Source organism: Oryzias latipes, chromosome 20, assembly GCF_002234675.1.
Source record: "Oryzias latipes chromosome 20, ASM223467v1".
NCBI lineage: Eukaryota > Metazoa > Chordata > Actinopteri > Beloniformes > Adrianichthyidae > Oryzias > Oryzias latipes.
In genome coordinates this window covers 5,662,337-5,683,429 of record NC_019878.2, presented here as the reverse complement: position 1 = coordinate 5,683,429, position 21,093 = coordinate 5,662,337, and the positions used below count along the sequence as shown (strand labels likewise).

Sequence of the window (21,093 nt, the reverse complement as noted above, 5' to 3'; positions counted from 1 at the left end):
CAGAACTGGGAGTCCTTGACTGGAACCAGAAGCACCCCCATATTGCTTGAAAAAACGTTATTTAAACTGCCGATCCTCACAAGTACGGTTTTTCCTGTTTTAAGCTATAAAGACCCACTACAATGAAAATTATTTTTTGGAATTTTAATATGTTCTTGTAGTATTTTTCTGATGATGGAGGACAGAATTTTAGGATCAAAACTGCATTTCTGAGTATTTCATTATTTAAATCAAATCAGGAGCAGACAAAAAAATGCTGTTTGAAATAGCTCTCAGTTGCGATGTAGAAACGGAAATGAGCGAGACAAAATCTTTTCCTCGTCTGAGCTGGAATCTGGATCAAAACTGTACGGCTGGTAAGCTCCAACATTGCTCACCATTTTTGTTGCACCGCTAGTGTTAGCTTGGGGCTGTAGGGTAGTGGGAGAGAGTGTAACCAAAAGGATGATGGGATATCAGCGGAGGCTTATTTCTGCGCCAACAGTCCCGCCCACAACTCAGTCGCAAGTCTTGGATGTTTCTGCGAGTTTCTCTGCACAAACATTGTCCTAGAAAACAACACAGGATTTTATGTTTTAGGAAAAAAGATGGCATAATCATAATTGAAAAACCACTGTGAAAGCTTTTACATTAGATCAAAATGAAATTTGGGTGGGATTTGCTCTACGTTTTGAACATTTTTGGGTTAAGGTTGGGGTGAGTTTCATATTTTTCACTTTCTGCCAATGATGTCAGGCGCCATCTTGTTTGCAACCAGGTCCCTCTTGTCAAGTGTGCTACCTTTTAATTATTTGCTTTCTCTTAATGTTTGGAAAGGCAGTACATTCCTTACAAGCCAAACTATGGAGTCCTATACTGTTCATAATTAAATAAATAAATATTTAATTCAATAAATAAATATGACCCCATGCAAATACACAATCAACTAATAAATCTCTCATAAATATATAAAAAGATCATGAAATTGTGAAAAACCAGCACACTGATTTTAAATTAGCCATTGTATTATTCAATATATTTCATTTTGCTTTAAAAACATGTTCATTATTTTAAAACAGCATTTTAAAATATTCATTTTTAATCATGTTGAATTTTACTATAATTCTGCCTTTTTTCAGAAGCTCATATTTCAAAATCGAATATTTTCCAAAGTAGCTTTGTTTTATTTCATGTTGCTGTTTTTCACAATGGCGTATTTATTTCATGAAGAGCTTTTTCAGCAGAATGGGTCTTTCTGTCAATCAGTGAAAGTGGGCGGGATCTAAACGCTCATTGGCTGATCCATGGAAATCGACTCATATTCCTCGATACCCGCTCAGCGGTGTGCCAGTCAGATAGATGACATATTTCAGCGATATCCGCGAGGCTTTGCTGACATTAGAGGATCAAATAGAGACAAACTATCTGTCTGCTGCAGAAGACGCAAACATCCACAACTCTGTTTTTGTAGTTTGAGGGTTTGTGTGGACCAAACCACAATGGAGCTCCGGTCGTCAACATCTTTCACACTCCTCATTCTTACGCCATTCACTCACAGCTCACATCGTGACATGTCGGCTCGCAGGAGGATTGACAGAGTGAGACCAGGCAGCTGTGCAAAGCGGGACAAGCCTGCTCGGGCCTCCTGAACCTTATGATATTTTTCTATTTTCAATGAGACAATGATTATAATCAGGTCCTTTGGTTTTATTTTTCCCTCTCAAGAAAAATGTTGAACCTTTCCTGCGATGACGTTTCTGACATCTTAACACTCTCCATGTACATTGTGCATCCATGCATTGTTACTGAGATAAGCACAAGCAACCGCTCCATGTGGCTATAAGGCTAAAAACATTAGCTTGTTGCCCCTCCCACACGCGGCATGGTGTGTTCATGGAAACTCCAGTTCATAGAAGCTTAGTGGAACTCCAACAACCGCTCAGCCTAACTTAGACCACTACTATACGTTCATGAGAAGATGAAAATTGCCAAACAGACCACAAAATCACCTGAATTATGCACACTCGCCCAAAGCCACTTTTATCCGCAAATTTAGAACCAAAACTGCCCAATTTCTTGTAACACTGTGGATGTGTTGAGGTGCATACTCCCCCTAGTGTTGAGGGGTGTGCATTGCGCCGTCACGTTTGCTGAAGCATCTTCGATCGATATAGTCAGGGGAGTAAGGGTGCTGCTGCTCATGTCTGGGTAAAGGAGTAGCCAATCACAAAAGTGTCTCTGCCTTGTCTAGTTTGATTGACAGACAGACCCATTCTCCTGAAAAAGCTCTTCATGAAATAAATCAGCCATTGTGAAAAACAGCAACATTAAATAAAAACAAAGCTACTTTGGAAAATATTGATTTTGAAATCCGAGGTTCTGAAAAAAGACGTACAATTATAATAATATTCCACATGATTAAAATGAATATTTTTAAAATGCTGTTTTAAAATAATGAACATGTTTTTAAAGCAAAATGAAATATATTGAATAATATAATGGCTAATTTAAAACCAGTGTGCAGGTTTTTCACAATTTCATGATCTTTTTATATATTTATGAGAGATTTATTGGTTGATTGTGTATTTGCATGACGTCATATTTATTTATTTAATTAAATATTTATTTATTTAATTATGAACAGTATAGGACTCCATACCAAACTGTTTAGCTAGAATATGGAGTTTTTCATGTTTGATCAAACGGATAAGGGTCTGGCATGGTGAAGTATTTACCATCTGTGTATGAGCTTCTTTTTTTCTCTGTCAGGAATTTATAAAAAAAAAAGGACATTATTAAACAGTCATGGACTTGATCAATCTTTTTCACAAATGTTTCTTCTGTCTTTATAATGGCCCTTTCTCGATTACAGTCTACAATCTGAAGTGTTTGAGCTGCCAAGTTTCACTCAAGGTACCTCTAAATTTACATCCCTCCTTCTGGGGTAAAGTAAACCTACATGATCCAGTCATCATCCTCTTTTTGTAGACAAAACTGTTCAACTCAACAGGCAAAACAGGTACAAACACACATTAAAAGCATCAGACCTGAATTTGTCACAACCATAAGACTGAAGCATTCATTCATTCATTTCTTCTAACTAGTGTTTGCATATTGTACTGTACATAGACTGATGGCGCATTCGGCTGGTCATTATAAACTGGCAAACTTTTACATTTACACAACACGAGCGCTTAAGCAGAAGGTATAATCATTCTGAATTCATGCTTGGGTGGAAAAAGAAACCAAGGAAATCTGAGGTAGGAAATTTAACACAAACTAGACTCACAGCATGCTTGAGCTTTGGCTGGATGTTAGAAACGTCTGCTGATTGACAAATGAGCAAGGCATCTATCCATCTTTCTGAAACCTCCCAGCTCATGTGGTTGGGCCATCTTGCTTTACAAAGAACATACATAGCTTTTATGGTGCAAGTTTGCCAGTTTACCTGTTAGTCTCTCTGCTTCATGTCATTAACTCAGCTCACTAACAAAGAAAACTCTCTATGATAGGGCAGCTGATATGTTCATCATTTAAGTTCATGGCTTTTAACCCTCCCTTTCCAGCCCCTGAGGTGCAGCCGGGCCAATCCAGTGTGCTCTTGGATGAACGTAGCCTTAGGCCTGCCTCTTGGGGGAGGGCAGGGTAACTAATGACAGAATGGAAACAGCATGATTCCTGTTAGGCCAGCTAACACTACAATATAGCAATCAGTTTGAGAGTTTATCGGAAGCACTGTGGACATGAAGAGTCACCAAATCGAGGTTTTCAGTGCAAGACTTCAAAGGCTACTTATTTTGTTAGTTGTTAGACCAATGTTGTCTTTGCGTGTTCTCTCCGGTCATCCAGAACAGTAAAGGGACGATTTTATGGATTAGAGGTTTTTCTGAGTGTGACACAGTCTGGCTTGGGTGAACTAAGATGAAGAACCCTTTTTGCTCTGGTTGTAGTTTTGGTTAAAGGTTGAACTGCCGTGGAGGTCAAAAAGCTCCAGATGAATTTAAAATGAGACACCAAGAAAGAGGGAAAGGGAGGAGAGATCCTTGTCCAACTTTCATCAGTCTGAAGAGAGATGCAGTAGCTCAGTTCACCCTGTGGCCAAAGGTAGATAAAGAAGGTGTCTCCTCCTCTTCAATGTGTCACTTGGAAAGTAGAAAATGGACAGAGCCTCTCCCATACCCTCTTTTACCCTACTCTTACCCACTTTTGCCAAATCTTTCTTAGCTTCCCGCTGTGTCAGAGCTGTGTTTCTCTGGTATCCTTGAATGCAAAAGCATCTGTGCATCTTGGAGTGACCCTCTTCTTTGGATTTCAGGATCTGCAGGTGTCAAGTCAGCCCCAGCAGATGGACAAACTCCTGAAGCAAAGTCTAATCCTGCTCCTAAACTTGATTCTTCTTCTGCCTCATATCCAAATTCTAAACCTAAATCTGAACTTGGATCTACGCTTGGCCCTGATACAATGCCAGAGCCGGCACCCAGTCCCAGCTCCGTCTCCAGATCATGCCGCAGGCTCTTTAAACCAGAGGTCCCGGGCTGGTCCTGGCTGCTCGTGATTACGGAGTCCCGTCCCTGTGCACAATCCAACGGCTTCAATGGGAATTCTTCAAAATCCTGGGAATTCAAAATCTGTAAGAAAGCAGATGAATCATCAGTGGATGTGGAATCTAATTCAAATGCATACAAGCTATGATCTCATGGAATGCAACTAATGGCAATATCCTTTTTAAGGACTATTTGTATCAATGTGAGTTAAATATATGATTTAAATATGATTAGCGCATCAGTCAAGGGTGGATGCCTCTATGGTCCAATTCATGGACATAGAAAATCACCTCACTGGGTAAAAAGGAGCTTGAGCTTGTGCCAGGCCGAACAGCAGTACCAGACTTCTTGGAGTCTCTTGAGAGAAAGCTAGATAACTAAATTGCTTTCACTGGGTACCCCCCCCCCCCCTGTTCTACTGGGAGGCTGAACACACTCTGGCAATGATAGTGATACCTGGAAAGGCAGGATCAAAGAAATAGTCTCCATGACCCTTTGAAATGCTTTGTTTTTGGTAGTTTGTGCCAGTCTGTGACAAAGTCGTTTATCTAACTGTCACCGGTCTATCATAACTCATCACTTTTAGACACATAATGCATAATCACAACATGTTTAAGACTTCTTTGATTTTTGTAATGTTTCTCACCTTGTCTTCCTGTTGCCCATGGAACAAAATGGTGGCCAAGGCCTTTACTTCCTGTTTAATAGTTGGGCACAGGAAGTGGAAAGAATTTGGATTTCTTTGTATATACATTTTGTTGTAATGATTTCAGTTGTTTGTTTATTTATGTATGTCTTTATTTGCAGGACTTTAACTGTATTATTTACAAGACATTTCTATCTTTTGTTGTAATTAATTGAAATGTTTGTTTAAATGGGGCTTCCTTCCTGGGCGTGGCCAGCCAATTAACTGGAGCCCATAAAAGAGAAGGAGCTCAGTGTGAAGGGGGGCATGTGTGAGCTGTGTGGCCAAGGTGTGAGACCAGCAGATAAAAACCTGGGGGCCTGTTTCAGAAAGGAGGTTCAACCAACTCTGAGGTTAAACTTAAACTCTGAGTTGGTCAATCGAGAGATTAACAACTCTGAGTTTTCTGTTTCAGAGATGCTGATCCGAGTTAGGTCAATCAACTCTGAATGGACTGATTCAGAGTTAAGCGTCCGCACCGCGACTATAAGAAGCCATTATCAATGGAGCGCAGATACTACGAGTCACCATGGCAACCGTGAAAACAAAGAGGTCTGCATATTTTTCGCCAGCTGAACTTGACGTGCTGCTGCAGAGTTACAGTGAATATGAGCACATATTCTGGAAGAAAAGCAACACCGCTGCATCTGCAAAACAGAGACAGTTAGCGTGGAAAAACACAGCTGCTCAAGTTAATGCGTAAGTTTGCATTTAAATCATTGTTATAAAATATTGGCTGTAATAACTTTTTAAGTAGCGTAAGGTGTGAAATAAAAAATGGGGATATTTAGGTGTACTTTTGAAGTGTTATTCCTGGTGTAATTGCATGAAATGCTGCATAGTGTACAGAACCAATCTGGGGGAAAAATGCATTTGACGTCGGTAATGTTTAGAGGACTTTTTTGTTAACCTTCCCCTCTTGGTCAGTTTAATATTAACACATGCAATTGTGTTTTAAAAGTGAACTTTTGTCTACTGTTGAACCTTTCGCTGCGCGAAGACTTCTCCTTTCTTTTCTCTCGTCTTTCCGACCGACCGTGGTCAGAAGCGCAGGGGAGATTTCCTTCAGGGCCGAAGGGAATTCTCCTTCGGGGTTCACTTCCCGTTCGAAACCCTCAACCTCCAGAGCGGATTAAGAATGACTCCAAAGCAGTTATTCTGGGAATGACACCTTCTCTTTATTTAACTAAGTGCTCTGTTCTCCGAACACACAATATATACCACGCACACACCTCCGCTCCGTGCTCACCCCCCCCCATCTGCACCTGCACTCGCCCCTCCCCTTCTCTCTCGTGGCTCGCACCCCGCTCAGCACACACACACTGCAACACTACCCTTGTATTGATCAAGTGGTATAGGTTTATATGGGATTAAGAAAGTAAGCAGTACTAGCAAATTGTGTTTCCAAAAATTAATTGTTACACTAATCTAATTCAATGTCCCTGATTTCATTTTCATGTAGATGCAATCCTGCAGGAATTAAAAGAACATGGCAGCAGCTAAAAATGAAGTATAAAAACATAATTCAATCATGTCAAATGTGAGCATGTCATGGATGTAGGCTTTGTTGACAATATTTGACATATGAAACATCTACATAGCAATACATATCTAATGTTGTTTTCATTGTATATATGTAATTGACTGCAACGAAAAACGGTAACGCTCAAACAAAAACGTATGGGGAAATGACAAAAAAATCGAGTCTTCTCAAAATCCTCGTACGAGGTAAATGTAATTCTCTATGAATTAATGCAGCCTCCTCGTCTATTGGGTCCTCCAAAAAAGGACAAGCCATTCTTGTCACTTAGACCGTCTCTGTGTGACGGAAATTTGGACAATGAAGGTTAAAGCAAAAAATACCGCTTCGTCTTTAAAAAGGGGAGGGGACCGGCAGAAACTTTGAGTTTAGAGGATAAAACCTGCTCCCGATCAGGTTAGGTTCACAGCGTAAGTAACCATGGACACTGACTCTGAGTATAAGTTACCTCTCTTTCAGAAACGGGGTTGACTTACTCTGCTTTCTCTGGTTTAACAAACCTCCCATTCTGAAACGGAAAACCCAGGGTTTCCCTGATTTCAGTGTTAACGCACTCAGAGTTTACACTTAACCTCCTTTCTGAAACAGGCCCCTGGAGCTGAACTTAAGTCATCTGCCTCCTTTGTAAATCAAGCCACTCTTGTCACATCACATTGTGACACAGTCACAGTTTTTCCAAAACTAGCACCGTATTTGAGCACAAGGGTGTCCATCAGTGCACCTGGCTTTAGAACACCTCAGCAGGATTCCAGTTGTGTCATCAAAATTTTTGTTGTGTGCCTTTCACACTGTGTAAAGAGATCTGGAGCTTTTAACCAATCACCACCTGGTGGTGCATTGGAATTAATGGCAGAGGAAAAAGACTGGAGATACTTTGGCAAACCCGTTGGAGCATATGCTTAGAATGTCTGGTTGAGTCCACTGTCAAGAGTTTTTAACTCCCATATGTGGGAGAACTTTGATTTGGTAAAGAAGAAGGTTGGAAAGTGGGCCATGCTTTTCATTAACATAGATGATTGAAGATGTGACAGTAAGCTCTCTGGTGCCTTTCAAGGCAGTAATTCACAAAACCAGGTTATGGTCACCAGAAGTAGGAAATGTTTTTAAGCTAAAGAAGGGGTTTTATTGAGTCTGGTTATTTTGTGAGGCATCTGACATGTATCAATAGTCCAAGCAGGATGCAGTACAGTCAGCTGCAGAAACAAAAGGTCTGGCACTGGGAGGAGTTTTATGAGGCCATGGTTTGGTTGGGGTTCCTAAGAAATTCTGGCAAACCTTATGGTGCTTCAGGAAGGTGAAGCTGTTTTCTAACAATACTTTCTACAGTGCAGGTGGTGAGCGGTTGAGCTTGACCATGTCTCCCCCTGGACATGGTCTACTTGAACCACTCCCGTCGGGCAGGAGGCTAAGGTCCATCAGGACCAGAACCTCACGACACATGAACAGCTTCTTTCCCTCCACAGTCAGACTCATGAACACTTTTTAACTCCTCCCCCCTTAAACTTTTCACTTATATGTCCAGTCACCAGTCTACTACCTGCACCTTGATCATCCCAATTTGCACTGTTTGCACTATTTCTATTTATTGTTCTGACCATTGTGTCATTTTTTTTTATTTTGCTTACTGTTGTTCATTTTTTCCATTCTTAAGTATTTTATGTGGCACAGTAGCACCGCAGCAGACTCCTATCCTGTGAAACTGCTCTGTTCACTGAAAATGGCAATAAATACTCCTTGAATCCTTGAAGGACAATGTTGAGAAGTAAGGAACACTTTGAGGACCTCCTGACTGTCGTTGACATGCTTTCTGCTAAGAAGGAAGGAAAGGGCCAATCATTACCCAAAATGAAGTCACTGTGTTTGTCAACCCTCCTACCCCCCCCCCCCCCCCCCCCCCCCTTGGTGAAATTGGGGTAGATGAGATTTGTCCTGAATGCCTCAAGTCTTTAGCTGTCTTTGGTGACATACCTATAGGACATTTTGTGTTGGTTGGGGACAGTGCCTCTGGACTGGCAGATTGAGGAGGTGGTCCATCTTTCCAGAAGAGGGACTGGAAGCTGTCACACTTTTAAGCCTCAGTCTTTTTGAGGGTACAGAGGAGGAGGGTTAAGCTAATAGTCAAACCTGTGCTTCATCAGGGACTGTGCGGTTTTCATGACAGTCATGGAACAGCAGATCAGCTCTTCCATACGTAGTGTTTGAGGGTTCATGGGACTTTGTCTATCCACATGTGCTTTGTGGATATGGAGAGACTGTTGGATTTTTTCCTTCACTGTGACCTTCAGTGTTCTCTGAGGCAGCTCGCAGTTGAGCGTGAGGCACCTGGAATAGGAATCAACACTTCTGGATTGAGGGCATGGTTCTCGACTGTATAAAGGTGGTTTCCCCTCTCCAGGTATGTGGAGAGCTCTTTCCCCAAGCGGAGGGACGTGTGTAGTGTGAGATTGACAGGGGGATGGCAGCTTTAATGGGCTGTTGTATCCATTCAGTGAAGAAGGAGCTGAGTCAAATGCCAAAGCTCTCAATTTATTGGCCAATTTTTGTCACTACCCACACTTTTGGTCTTGAGCTTTGGAAGCCCCAGACAAAAGTGGTTAAAATATGTTTGCTCCATTGGGTGGCTAGGCGCTTCCTTACTGATAAAGTGAAGAGCTAGTTAGTAACCTGTGAGGAGCTCTGAGTAGAGCCGCTGCTCCTCCCCATCAACAGCCAAGTTAGGGTGTCTTTGGCAAAACTTTCTTACGACTTCTGTATGCCTTCCTGGGGAGGTATTCCAGGCATGGGAGGAATCACCATGAAAGTCCCAGCATGCCGTGGAGAGATTAAGGCTCATAGGCTCTAGGAGGGCTCAATTTAAACTGCTCCTCTTGTGATTTTCAATAAAGCAATAATCTAAGCATGAATCACTCTGCAGTGATGCCACAAAGCAATAAAATAAATTAAAGTAATCGAAAAAGCAAACAACTAAGAGTAAACTTGAGTATGAAAAGTATTATAATTATTTGGTTTACTTGACGTTTCTAGTAGTAAACCTTTGCGGGATATCTTTTCAGGCTCTATGAATGTCACCTGTGACAGTGAGGTCAGATCATCTGTCTGCAGAGGTGCAACAGATAGGGCTGCCCTTTCCCCTTGACCTTGTCTTGGACCGGGACCAGGAAACAATGAGGACTGCAGAAGAAACAACATCTCCTCTTAATAAATGGTCATGAAACCTGTTTTAAACACTAATTCAAATTTTAGAAAGTGTTTGCTTTGCTGATGTGCAAACCATTTTTTTACCTGATGTGGAGAAGACACAGCGCTATATGCTGGGGGGACCAGGGCCATCTGTCTCTGCAGCAGTTGCATGATGACGCTAATGTCTGCAGACATGCGACTCTCCAACCTGCACACAGAGGATTTTCATGCTCTGCATGTAAGTTATTCTGTGAATGCTCTTCTTATAATTCAGAATTTTCCTAAAAAAGAAAAAATTTCAACTTAAACTGCACGATAACAGTTTAAAACATGGACAGCCTGTTATGAGGCCATGAGGGTCCAAATTAAACAAAAAGTTGAGAATTTACTGTTTGGAGTTTTTTTTTGAATTTGCAGACAGTGAGAATTGCAAAACCAATAAATGTTAAACATGAATTAAACACAATCATTCTTTATTTGCCATGTGTTAAAAGAACAGGTTTCTCAACAAAAACCTTGATATGTTCTAAGGTCTTTCCACTGGCTGCCCGTCTGCCAGAATACAGACTTTGAAGTTCTGTTTCTGGTTTCTAAAGTGTTGAAAGGGTTTAGCACCAAAATACAGGATGGACCTCCTGACCCAGTATGTAACAATCAGACCTCTCTGCTCATCTGGATCCGGTCTTTTGTCAGTTCCTTGAGTCAACACCAAACACCAAGAAATGGTATTCAGCCTCTATGCTCCAAAGATCTGGAACAGACTTCCAGAAATCCTCAAATCAGTTAAAACACTCAGTTTATTTAAATCCAGTTTAAAGATCCACCTGTTCCCACCTCCATTTTATTTGTTTGTTTTGAAAAGTTTACATCCGCACTGTTTCTTTGGATGACTTTAAATTCAGTTCTTTTAACTTTCTTTAAAATCTTATTTTAACTGTCACCCCTATAATATTAATTTTAAATGTTTATCTTACTGTTTTATGTATAGTACTTTGAATTGCCTTGGTACTCAAAATGCGCTAAAGCTCCAAATAAACTTAAATAACAATAGTAATAATTAAATAATAATTGATACTTTATTCATCCCACAATGAGAATTTTTCTCTGCATGTGACCCATCCCCTGGGGGTGCGGCCAGCTGCAGCTGAGCCATGCTCGGGAGGCTGTGGCGTTAAGGGTCTTGCCTAAGGGGCCTCACTGAGTGATGTGAATTGCTCGCCATTGATGCGGTAATTGCCCCCAGTACCATTGCTCATTCCCCTCTGGGAATTGAACCCTGGATTCCTGCGTAGTAGCCTCTCACCTTACCAACCAAGCTACCCAGCCACTAACTTGCCTTGCCTTATGTAAGAAACACCATGGGGGTATTCCAGAAAGCAGGTTATGCTAGCTCCCATGGTAAGTTTGAGGCTAAGGAAGTTGATAACCTCAGCTTTCGGTTCCAGAAATGGAGGTATGTTTCAAGGTATGTCAAGTTGCCATAACAACTCATGCTCTGAACATAACCTGGTCTGGAGCAGGTTTAGTTGAAGGTTAGTTTTTTTACAGAGAGGTGAAGCAGCATGGCGTGTCCATTTGAAGATGATTTCGTGGATAAAGAAGCTCAGATAATACTTTTTCCACCATGAGAGGGTGATAAGACCACATATGGATGTTGGAAAGAGAAACTTTTTTACATTGTTGATCTAACTTAATTATTTGCTTCAGTTAAGATAAATCATTTTTTGTTAAGTCAGTTTAAAAATAACACGTAGTTTTCAGACAGTTATTTTACTTTCATTCAAATTAATTCAATTGAGTAGGTGTAACTTTGGTGCTGCTGTTAGATCGGCACCGCAAGGGATTGTGGGATACCATTCCATTTGCCTGTCTGGACGGATTTGGGTTTAAGTGTGGCTTTTTAAACAAATGTGTTTAGTTGTTTAGCTGTTTTACTGTGTTTTGCCGTGTTATTTTGTCCTACTTTGCTTAAGCCTTTGCACCATGAGTGAGAGGGAGGAAGAGGATGATGAAAGCACCCCTACAATCAAATAGTGTAATGACAAGGTTGGAAAAATCCTAAATGAATGTATGCACTAATTGCATATTGATTCATTCTTTTTATCGTTATAAAAGTGAGTTTATCTGCCGGCTCAAACTTAAACACATGAGAGTTCAAAAATTGTAATTCATTAAGATGGAAAAAAAATTATTGAATTGGACAAATATGACATTTAGTTAAATAAATATGTAAATTTGAGTTGTATAAACAATTATTGAGTTTTATATACATAAGAAATTAGGTTGAATAAATTTAACTCAATTACTTTTCATCAATAGAAGTAATTCATTTAAGTTGGCAAAATTGGACAAAGGTTATATATATATATGCATCACAAGGAAAACGGAAACAAGATCAGAAACTCGTGCGTTTACTTTGTCCTTCTACTACAAGCAGAAACTCTTTCTTTTGATGATGCAGCCGTGTTACTTTTTTGATGGACGTATAATCTTCATACGACGTCATTTAAATCTCAGATTCACCTTGTGAAGAAAATGGGGAAAAACAAAAATATAGACCCAGACTTCCTGCTGACGGTACCTGTTGAGCTGTTTCTGGAGCAGGTCCAGTCGCGAGTCCAGCTGGCTGCGTTGGTGTCGGCTCAGGCTATGCAGGGGTGTGTTGGCCAGTGGTGGGGAGACCAGGCTGCAGCTGGCGACTTCTTGGTACTGACCGGCCCCTCGGCTTTCTCCCCAGAAGCTAAAGATGTTGGACACCCCAGACAACGCACCTGCGTGGGTGGGGGTAGGGGGGTGGGGGCGGAGTCCAGTTAGCATGTTGTCTAAAACTCTGTGGGGGAGTTCTCCAGAAACAAGTGGTTTACAGTTTACCTGACAGTGCGTTGCAAGTGTTCCCAGTCTTGGGATCTCTATCACCTTCTGTGGTCTCGTTGAAGTTTAAGGGCGGGGCCAGAGTTTTAGGAGTCTCCATTATAGCAGGTGGAGCAAGGCTGCTGATGACTGACTCCTCCCCCTGTCAGAGCAGAACCACAGTTCACTAGTCTGAAGCTCCTACACCCCAGGCATGAGTGGGTTCTTGGTTCTAGCATATGGTGTTCACACTGGACTGTCTGTTGCTATTTGATACTAGCGCACGTAGAGGCTTAGTGTGAAATGTTGAAGTGGTAGAAATCGGAAAATTCATACTCCAAGTTTTTTTCTTTGACAGCTCTATTCCGATACATCAAAGACTTGGTGTCATACAGTTCTGGCACAGACCGCATTTATTAATTATTAATTAATTAGTTATTAATTTCTCCTCCATAATCAATTTCCAAACATTTGGTACAGTTTTTGAAAAGTACGCCATCCATACTTCACTACCAAATCCGAGTCGACCAGGTTTACCTCTCAACACACATTCAATCAATCGAATAAACAAAACAGTAAAAAAATCTCATTATGCAACTACAGCCAGCACAAAAAATTGAAAACAACCACATAAATTTGGAATTATAATATTAATTTCACTCATCAGAAAATCTGATAATTTGAAGACAAAATCCATCCTCTTCTCTTTCCTCAAAAACATTTGGATCCCTCTGTCATGTAGGTTATGGTGCTTCAGTTACACCAAGAAGTCCTTTTCGATTCCATCAAGGCCAGTGCTGAGAGCCGAGTCTGTCCAGTTGAGTCTCTGCATAGGTTTTAATTTGCTTTAGAGCTGCAACTGTCCGCTCGACAGACGCAGTGGCCACAGGGATGATCATCGCCAAACACAAAACTGTACAGCTGTTCATGCTCTTACTCAGATTTTTCTGATGAAGGAAGTCAAGGAGATCAGTGGGAGATTTTCCTGCAAAATCATCAATGGCGTACATTACAGTCAGTTCTGTTTTTAACCGCGACGGATAAAAAGGTTCACTGCGGCTCTGTGTTAAACTGGACAAGGTTGCATTTGTCTTCCTAAAACTTGTCCAATCAGAAGGTCTGAAAACCGCGACGTTGTCTAAGCCTGCTAGAAGGCCCTGCTGACACCAACTCAAAATCTGAATGGTTGCAAGAAATGAATGACCAACATTGATTTTGCATTAGGATGCCTTAACAACTCGTATTGAATACCCTTATCCTGCCTGGCAACAAAGGACAGCTGAAATGGCATCCTCCAATGTGAAAATACGTCTGTGTGGAAGCAGCATAACCATTATAAACACAATAAAAGGGAATGGACAGACCATTTGGAATGATTTAATGAGTATGCATGGACAAAATATAATTAAAATGATTCAGATATTTTTTAGGCCTTCAGAGAAGGACTTGAAGGCCCTTACGGCACACCACTGTACATAACCCTTTTGCTATCCTAGGCACTTCAACGTTGGGAGTTGGGTCATCTAGACCCACTAGACAGTGCGCTGAACCTTTTTTCTTCAATGATTTATGATCTTCACTGGTGTCCATGGATTACATGAAATCTTTCCACCTTTATCCAACTTTGTCATGGTAGGGAAAACACGTCAATGTAAGGGTGGGGTCATCTAAGATAGCACAAAGGTAAACAATGGAGGTAGTCATTTGAACCCATGAGCCCAGTGTGAACATAGCATTAGACAGGCATTAGACTACAATAAGAGTGAATGTGGTATAACAGAGAGGGGGAAAAACCTCATCGCCACTTGAGTGTGTAGAGACTGAGCCCCGCATTCCTGCCCATTGTTTTTTAGGTATCTCCTCTCTGTCCTTTTGGTTGTTTGTTGCATCCCGCTGTCTTCTCCTAGACTTGTGTGACTTCTTTATTTCCCCAGCATCTGCATCATCTACAAAAAAAACCACATCACTCATTTTATGTTTATGTTTAAAAAGAAAGATGTGTAGGAATACTCGCTCGTCTAATCTAGAAAAGAAATAGAGGGTACAAGGGATCACTCACCCTTTTCCGTTCTTCTGCGGAATGATAACTTCCGTCTTCGTAGTTTGTTGAACCCTCCACAGGTGGAATCATCACTGCTGGGAGAACCGGGGATCATGTTGGTCTGTAAGAACAGCAGAGTAATGTTCAGGGTAAGGACTTGGTGGACATTTATTGTATTCTGTGCTACATCTCGGGTTTGGACTTACATCTCTTAGGTTGAAGGTAATTTCCAGGTTGTTCCAAAAGTGATCTGCAAACTCTGGATACATGTCCAGCACCTCCAGAACATCCTCCCGTAGGATTTTATGGAGGTCACAGTACGTTAGAGCTCTGACATCAGCGTTGGACTTGCCTGGGCGAGTGTAGAGGTTGATGGGCTCCCCAAAGATATCATTCTTCCCTGGAAAAGGTGCAAAGGGGAAGGAATAACGATCAACAAAGAAAAACATAAATTGGAAAGGCTTTTTCACTAAGATTTCATTAGCAGGCTAAATATTTCCCCATCATGCTCTAATCCAAGGTAGACAAGTTTACAACAGATAGTTAACTGCTTAATGATGGGCCACTGACAACCAAGTGTAATTAATGTAAAATAAAATATCAACGTTTCAATGGAGGTTTAATTTTTAAAATTTAGAGGCTTGTTGGTTGTGAATTTGAAAGTTACAGAATCTGGGTGGAAGTTCAGACTTCCTTTATGAAGCAGATTTTAGATCAATAATTAGGTTCAGCAGCAAATGCTTTACCTCAATGCAATTTAACTAATTTTGTCATTTAAAATATTTGGTTTCAATGCAGCAGGGTTACCGTGGCATTAAGCATCTTGCCAAAACACGGTATATCCATTTGCCGTTCTTATAATTTTTTTTTTACTAAAAAAGATCGTATTTTAGTGATTTTTTAAATCTTTATGTATGAAGTTATTTCTGTGCCACAACTTAGAACATCCTTATAAGAAATTGCGGCAACACACCAAACCTAGCACTAGATGGCAGTATCTTCAAAGAGCTACTTTAACATGAAAGTTTACTCAAGAACTGATTACATAAAAAGAAAAAAAAGTACTAATGTTAACTTTTAAAAGAATGTTAACTTTTAAAATGTTAAGAGTGTCATAAAGATTAACTTTCCTCCCAAACAAAAATATTTTCATGTTTTTATTTTCAAAGATGAGATTTGAATGATAAAGTGGTTTTCTGTCAAATTTCTTTATAATTTCAATTTATATAAGTCAATTCAATCTATACATTTTTAGCTCTTTACAAAGTTATTTACCCTGAGTCAACCCAAACAAGTCCTCTGACAGCACAGATGTAAGTCTGCTTTTAGCACTTCTAACTATGTGTAAGCAGGACAGGAGTTTTTTTCTTGGAGCTAGCAGGAACTTCCCATTTGGAACACAAGGGGGTGAGGTGTCACTCAGTCCAGTTCTCATACACAGTCAATAAATGAACAGGCAACAAACTGAAGATCAGAGCAGCTATGGAAAAGCAAAGACCAACTCAAACTTTAGATCTTCAAGGTAAAAGCACGACAAAACGTATACACTGTTGCACAGGAAATAACCTTCCAGGTGTTTGAGATAACAGATGATGGATTATGAAAATGGTCCCCTTTTGCTTTCTGGTAACAGGAGAAAAGCTAGCCTAGTTGTATAACACTTTACTGTCCTCTGCTATTAGTTCTTATCACTAATGATCGTATTGACAGTAATTGTACCCTTCTAAACTCGAAAAAAAAAAAGGTCTCTTAGGTCTTTTTGACTTTGAAATAGTTTTGTGACACAGGGAGGAGACTTGGTTCTCCTATCCTGCAGCAGCCAACATCCTAAACCCATTAGATGCCTTTAGGATGCTGCTGCACAATGTTGAAAAATCTGTCTGTATTTTTTACAAACTTCATTTGCAAAACAACAGTTCCAAGCTCACATGAGCCTCCAGCATGCTTCCCAGTTGGCTTCTCACCACAATTACACAGCATGTCTGTTCCACTTCTGCTACTCTGTTCTTTCACTCCATTGTGCTGTTTGAGTCGTACTGTTAAAGTAACCAAGCCAATTTGCTTCCCAATAGGTCTGCCAAATTGGTAAAATATCCACAACTAAAAGAAAATAACAGGAATTTGTGTTTGAGGTCCTACTAAAAGTAATTTTAAAAATGTCCTCTAACGATAGAGCTGAGCTGGTGGCTAGTAAATGCTTTAAAGTATCTTCTGTTGGTAACAAACATTTTTAAATAAGTCAATTTCTGAGGCAAATCTTTAAATAAAGATCTTGAAGCTTCTGTGTGACAGACTGCAATCGCTACAGCATAATGTGTAAGTGAAGGTTTGTTTCATTTATTTAGTGATTTTTCTTGTTTTGAAATTTTTCTTTTACCAAATCCACCTTCTTTTACGGAACTTTTATATTTAATTTAGATTAAGCACAGTTCCAAACTTCCAATGAAGTTAATAAGGCAGTAACTTCATTAATGTCCTACTCCGATCATCTTTTGATCCACCATCAAATCTTTCTCTGTGGTCTTTTAATAATGACATTTTAGACAAAATCAAAAAGCTTGTGTTGTTTTCTAGGACATAGTTTCTGCAGAGCACTAGGAATTTATTAGAAATGTGCCTCTGAGTTGTAGGCTAAACCGTTGGTGTGGGGCAACCCCGCCCCCCTTCGCATCCCTTTTGGAGATCAGGGCAGGTAGCTTGTAACCTGCCCAGTGTATTTTTTCTACATCACAAATACAAACTTTTCAAAAAGCATTTTTTCTTCTGGTCCTGATTCACAATAATTTGAATAAAGAAATAACCATAAATGACATTTTAAACTTAATTTTCTTCCAATATGTCCTCCATCATGAGAAAAATCCCAGAAGAGCATGTTAAAAACACCAAAAACACGCCTTTCATCGGACTGGGTTTTTAATAAATCCTCTTTAGATGATGTAAAGGTGACCCTCTGTTTTTTCTATTGGTTGCAACACAGAATCACTTGTAACTTTGATGTAATAAATGAAATTTTACCTAAGATAGCCACCACAACATCGCCTCTTAATATCTCTATGGATCCTCTGGATATGAAGTAAAGGGCTGTGAGGACATCCCCCGCATGGACCAGCGTGTCACCCGGCGGTGCGTGAGTGGTCTTGAACTTCATGGCTAGAGCCCGGAGACAACCTTTGGAAGAACCTTTAAAAGCCTTGCAGTTCTGCAAAAGGGTTCTGTTCAGGTGGAGGCAGATATCCGCCTGGAGACACTCAGGAAATCCCTTCAGCACCTGGGGAGAGCAGAGGAGCAGGTGGCCAAAGAAACAGATGGAGATGGAGCGGAGGAGCGAAAGGGCAAACAGCAAGGTTTAGTTGTCAACCAACTTGGAAATATGATGTAAAATTAATATTCTTAGTGTCACATTAAAACGTATTTTTGTACTTTTAAAGTAAATAGCAGACATTTGTTTTAAATCTTATTCCCTTTCTCTCTTTTTTTTAAAGCAGATCACCTATAGTTTTATGGACTAAACCTAAACCAACTGTAGCTTGATTTTACTCCTCCAACTGATCTTCCCTTCTTTCAGAATACCAACAATAAACTATGTTATCATTATATATCATCAAGGTCAGGTCAGGCTCTAAGTCTGCTACGAGTAAAATGTAACCTCGTACTACCTGCCTCATAGTCCTGCACCCCTGTGAAATCAAGGGTGCAGGCAACTCACCAATCCGCACTGAACCAGCGTGGTGAGTCATGGTTCACACCCATAACATGAATACACTCAACACACAACGGCCCGCAGTTCCCGGCAGCCGAAAGGCAGAGGGTGCTAAGAATCCCCGGGTTTCCAGAGTGCAATTAAATGTTTGCACCTACAACGTGAGGACATTGAAAGATCCAGAGAAGGAGGAGGAGCAAGAGCTGACAGGTTTCAAATGGGACATTATTGGACTGTCAGAAACACGGAAGAAAGGAGAGCAACTGAAACAGTTGCAAAGTGGGCATGTGCTGTACGCAAAAGGAGAGAACGAATCTGTTGGAGGAGTTGGTTTTTTGGTCAACAAAAACATCAAGGACAGAGTTATAGAGTATGAAGGTGAGGGCAGCAGAGTGACGTCGCTTACACTGAAAGTAAACAGCAAATACCAACTAAAAGTGATACAAGTATATGCGCCAACATCGAGTCACAGGGATGAAGAAGTTGAAGAGCTTTATGAGGAGATTGGAAAATCTATGGAGAAGAATAAAAGCCAATACAAGATTGTAATAGGTGACTTCAATGCAAAGGTTGGACAACATCATCAAAGCGACGGAGCAACAAGTGGAAAGTTTGGTCTTGGAGAAAGGAACGAAAGGGGAACCAGATTGGTGCAATTTGCAAAATCAAAAGTTTTGAAGAACGGAAATACCTTCTATAGGAAGAGGACGATCAGAAAATGGACCTGGATAAGTCCAAATGGCGAAACCAGGAACGAGATCGATTATATTTTGGCAAACAAAAACATGATTCAGAATGTCAAAGTCATCAAAAGGGTAAACATCGGTAGTGATCACAGAATGGTCAGAAGAAAGATCAAAATGAATACAAGACTGGAAAGAATGAAAAGGATGAGACCAAAAGGAGTGAAAGTAAACATCAACACCCTGAAACAAAAAGAAAATGAATTTCAACTGAAGTTGCAAAATCGCTTTGAAGCCTTGCAAGAAGAGGAAAGTTTGGAGGAAATGGCACTTAACATCACAAAGACCATTAAGGACTGTGCTATGGAAACAGCAGGAAAAGAGGAAAGACGGCGAGAGGAGAAGCTCAAGCAGGAAACTAAAGGACTGCTGAAAGAAAGGAGAGCAATGGCAAAGAAAGATCTGAACGACCAAGAGAGAAGAGAGTACAACAAATTGTGTCAAACCATCAGGAAAAGACTGAGAGAAGATCTTAGAGAGCACAACACCAGGCGAGTGAAAGAGGCAATTGAGAGTGGGAAAAGATTGAAGAGAGCTAAAGAAAAATAAGGCTACAAGGTTCTTATATCAGCTTTGAAAGAGCAAGATGGAACCGTCATCACCAACAGAGAGAGAATTCTTGAGAGGTGCACAGAAAATTCTATGAAACGCTGTACAAAGATGCAGCCCAGAACATCAGAAAAGAAGAAGCAGAGGATGTACCATCAATCCTTGATAGTGAAATTGAGCATGCCATAAAAGGTATGAAGAATAACAAAGCACCTAGAGAAGATCATATTGTGATTGAAATGCTCAAAGCCGGAGGTGAAGCTGTGAGATCGAAGCTGAGAACACTCTTCAATAAAGTGATAACTGAAGAAAAGGTACCCAACAAGTGGAAAAATGCCATTATAACACTCGTATTTAAGAAGGGAGACAAGAAAGACCTTGCTAATTACAGACCAATCAGCTTACTCTCCCAAGTCTACAAACTCTTCATGAAGATCTTGAAGAATAGGATGAATACCAATTTGAGTGACCACCAGCCGCCAGAACAAGCTGCCTACAGAAGAGGTCATTCAACTATCGATCATCTGCAGTCAGTCGTGCAAATACTCGAGAAAACCAATGAGTATAAAATACCCATTTATATGGCGTTTGTAGACTATGAAAAAGCCTTTGATTCTATCCTGCACAAGGCTGTTTTTGAGGCGCTAAAACAACACAGCGTAGAGGAGAAGTACATCAACATCCTGAAAGAGACATGATGGAGGCACTGCTCAGGTTCGGAACGAATCACTTAGCCGAAAGATTAAGATCATGAAGGGAGTGCGACAAGGAGACACCTTGTCACCAGTGATGTTCACAGCAGCGTTGGAAGAAACATTCAGGAGAATGGAAGCTGAAGCGGGAATTAACATCAATGGAGAGAGGATGAAAAACCTGAGATTTGCAGATGATATCATCTTATTTGCAGAAAAGGAAGAGGATCTCAGCAAGCTGCTCAACAATCTGAATGATGGCATGAAAATGAACAAAAAGAAAACCAAAATCATGTGCAATGAAATAGCAAGGAAAAGGAGAAGGAAAGGAATAATTGTGGATGGAGAACAACTGGAGGAGGTGGATGAGTATAAGTATTTGGGAAGACTGCTAACACCAGGAAATGAGATGGCAAAAGAAATAGACGAGAGAGTAACATCCGCTTGGAAGAGATTCGGACAGTACAGCACGTTTCTGAGAGATCAAAAAATGCCCATGTGTCTCAAGAGGAAGATCATGAACACTGTCATACTGCCATCAATAACGTATGGAGCTGAGACATGGTCACTTACCAACCGCCAAAGAGAGA

The 21,093-nt window shown here is 40.5% G+C and overlaps 1 protein-coding gene across 1 annotated transcript in view; it reads right to left on the bottom strand.

Annotated features, from left to right (window-relative positions):
• Window positions 1-2,798: 2,798 nt before the first annotated feature.
• LOC101172692 (potassium voltage-gated channel subfamily H member 2) overlaps window positions 2,799-21,093 on the bottom strand; it is a 342,059-nt gene continuing 323,764 nt past the window's right edge. The window contains exons 14-22 of the mRNA XM_011488663.3: window positions 17,835-18,087; window positions 15,026-15,219; window positions 14,838-14,940; window positions 14,573-14,724; window positions 12,800-12,941; window positions 12,510-12,699; window positions 10,031-10,136; window positions 9,818-9,919; window positions 2,799-4,607 (exon numbers count right to left, since the gene is read on the bottom strand). Coding sequence (XP_011486965.1) covers window positions 4,200-4,607; window positions 9,818-9,919; window positions 10,031-10,136; window positions 12,510-12,699; window positions 12,800-12,941; window positions 14,573-14,724; window positions 14,838-14,940; window positions 15,026-15,219; window positions 17,835-18,087 — 1,650 coding nt within the window. The 3' untranslated portion in view covers window positions 2,799-4,199. The remainder of the gene's footprint in view (window positions 4,608-9,817; window positions 9,920-10,030; window positions 10,137-12,509; window positions 12,700-12,799; window positions 12,942-14,572; window positions 14,725-14,837; window positions 14,941-15,025; window positions 15,220-17,834; window positions 18,088-21,093) is intronic.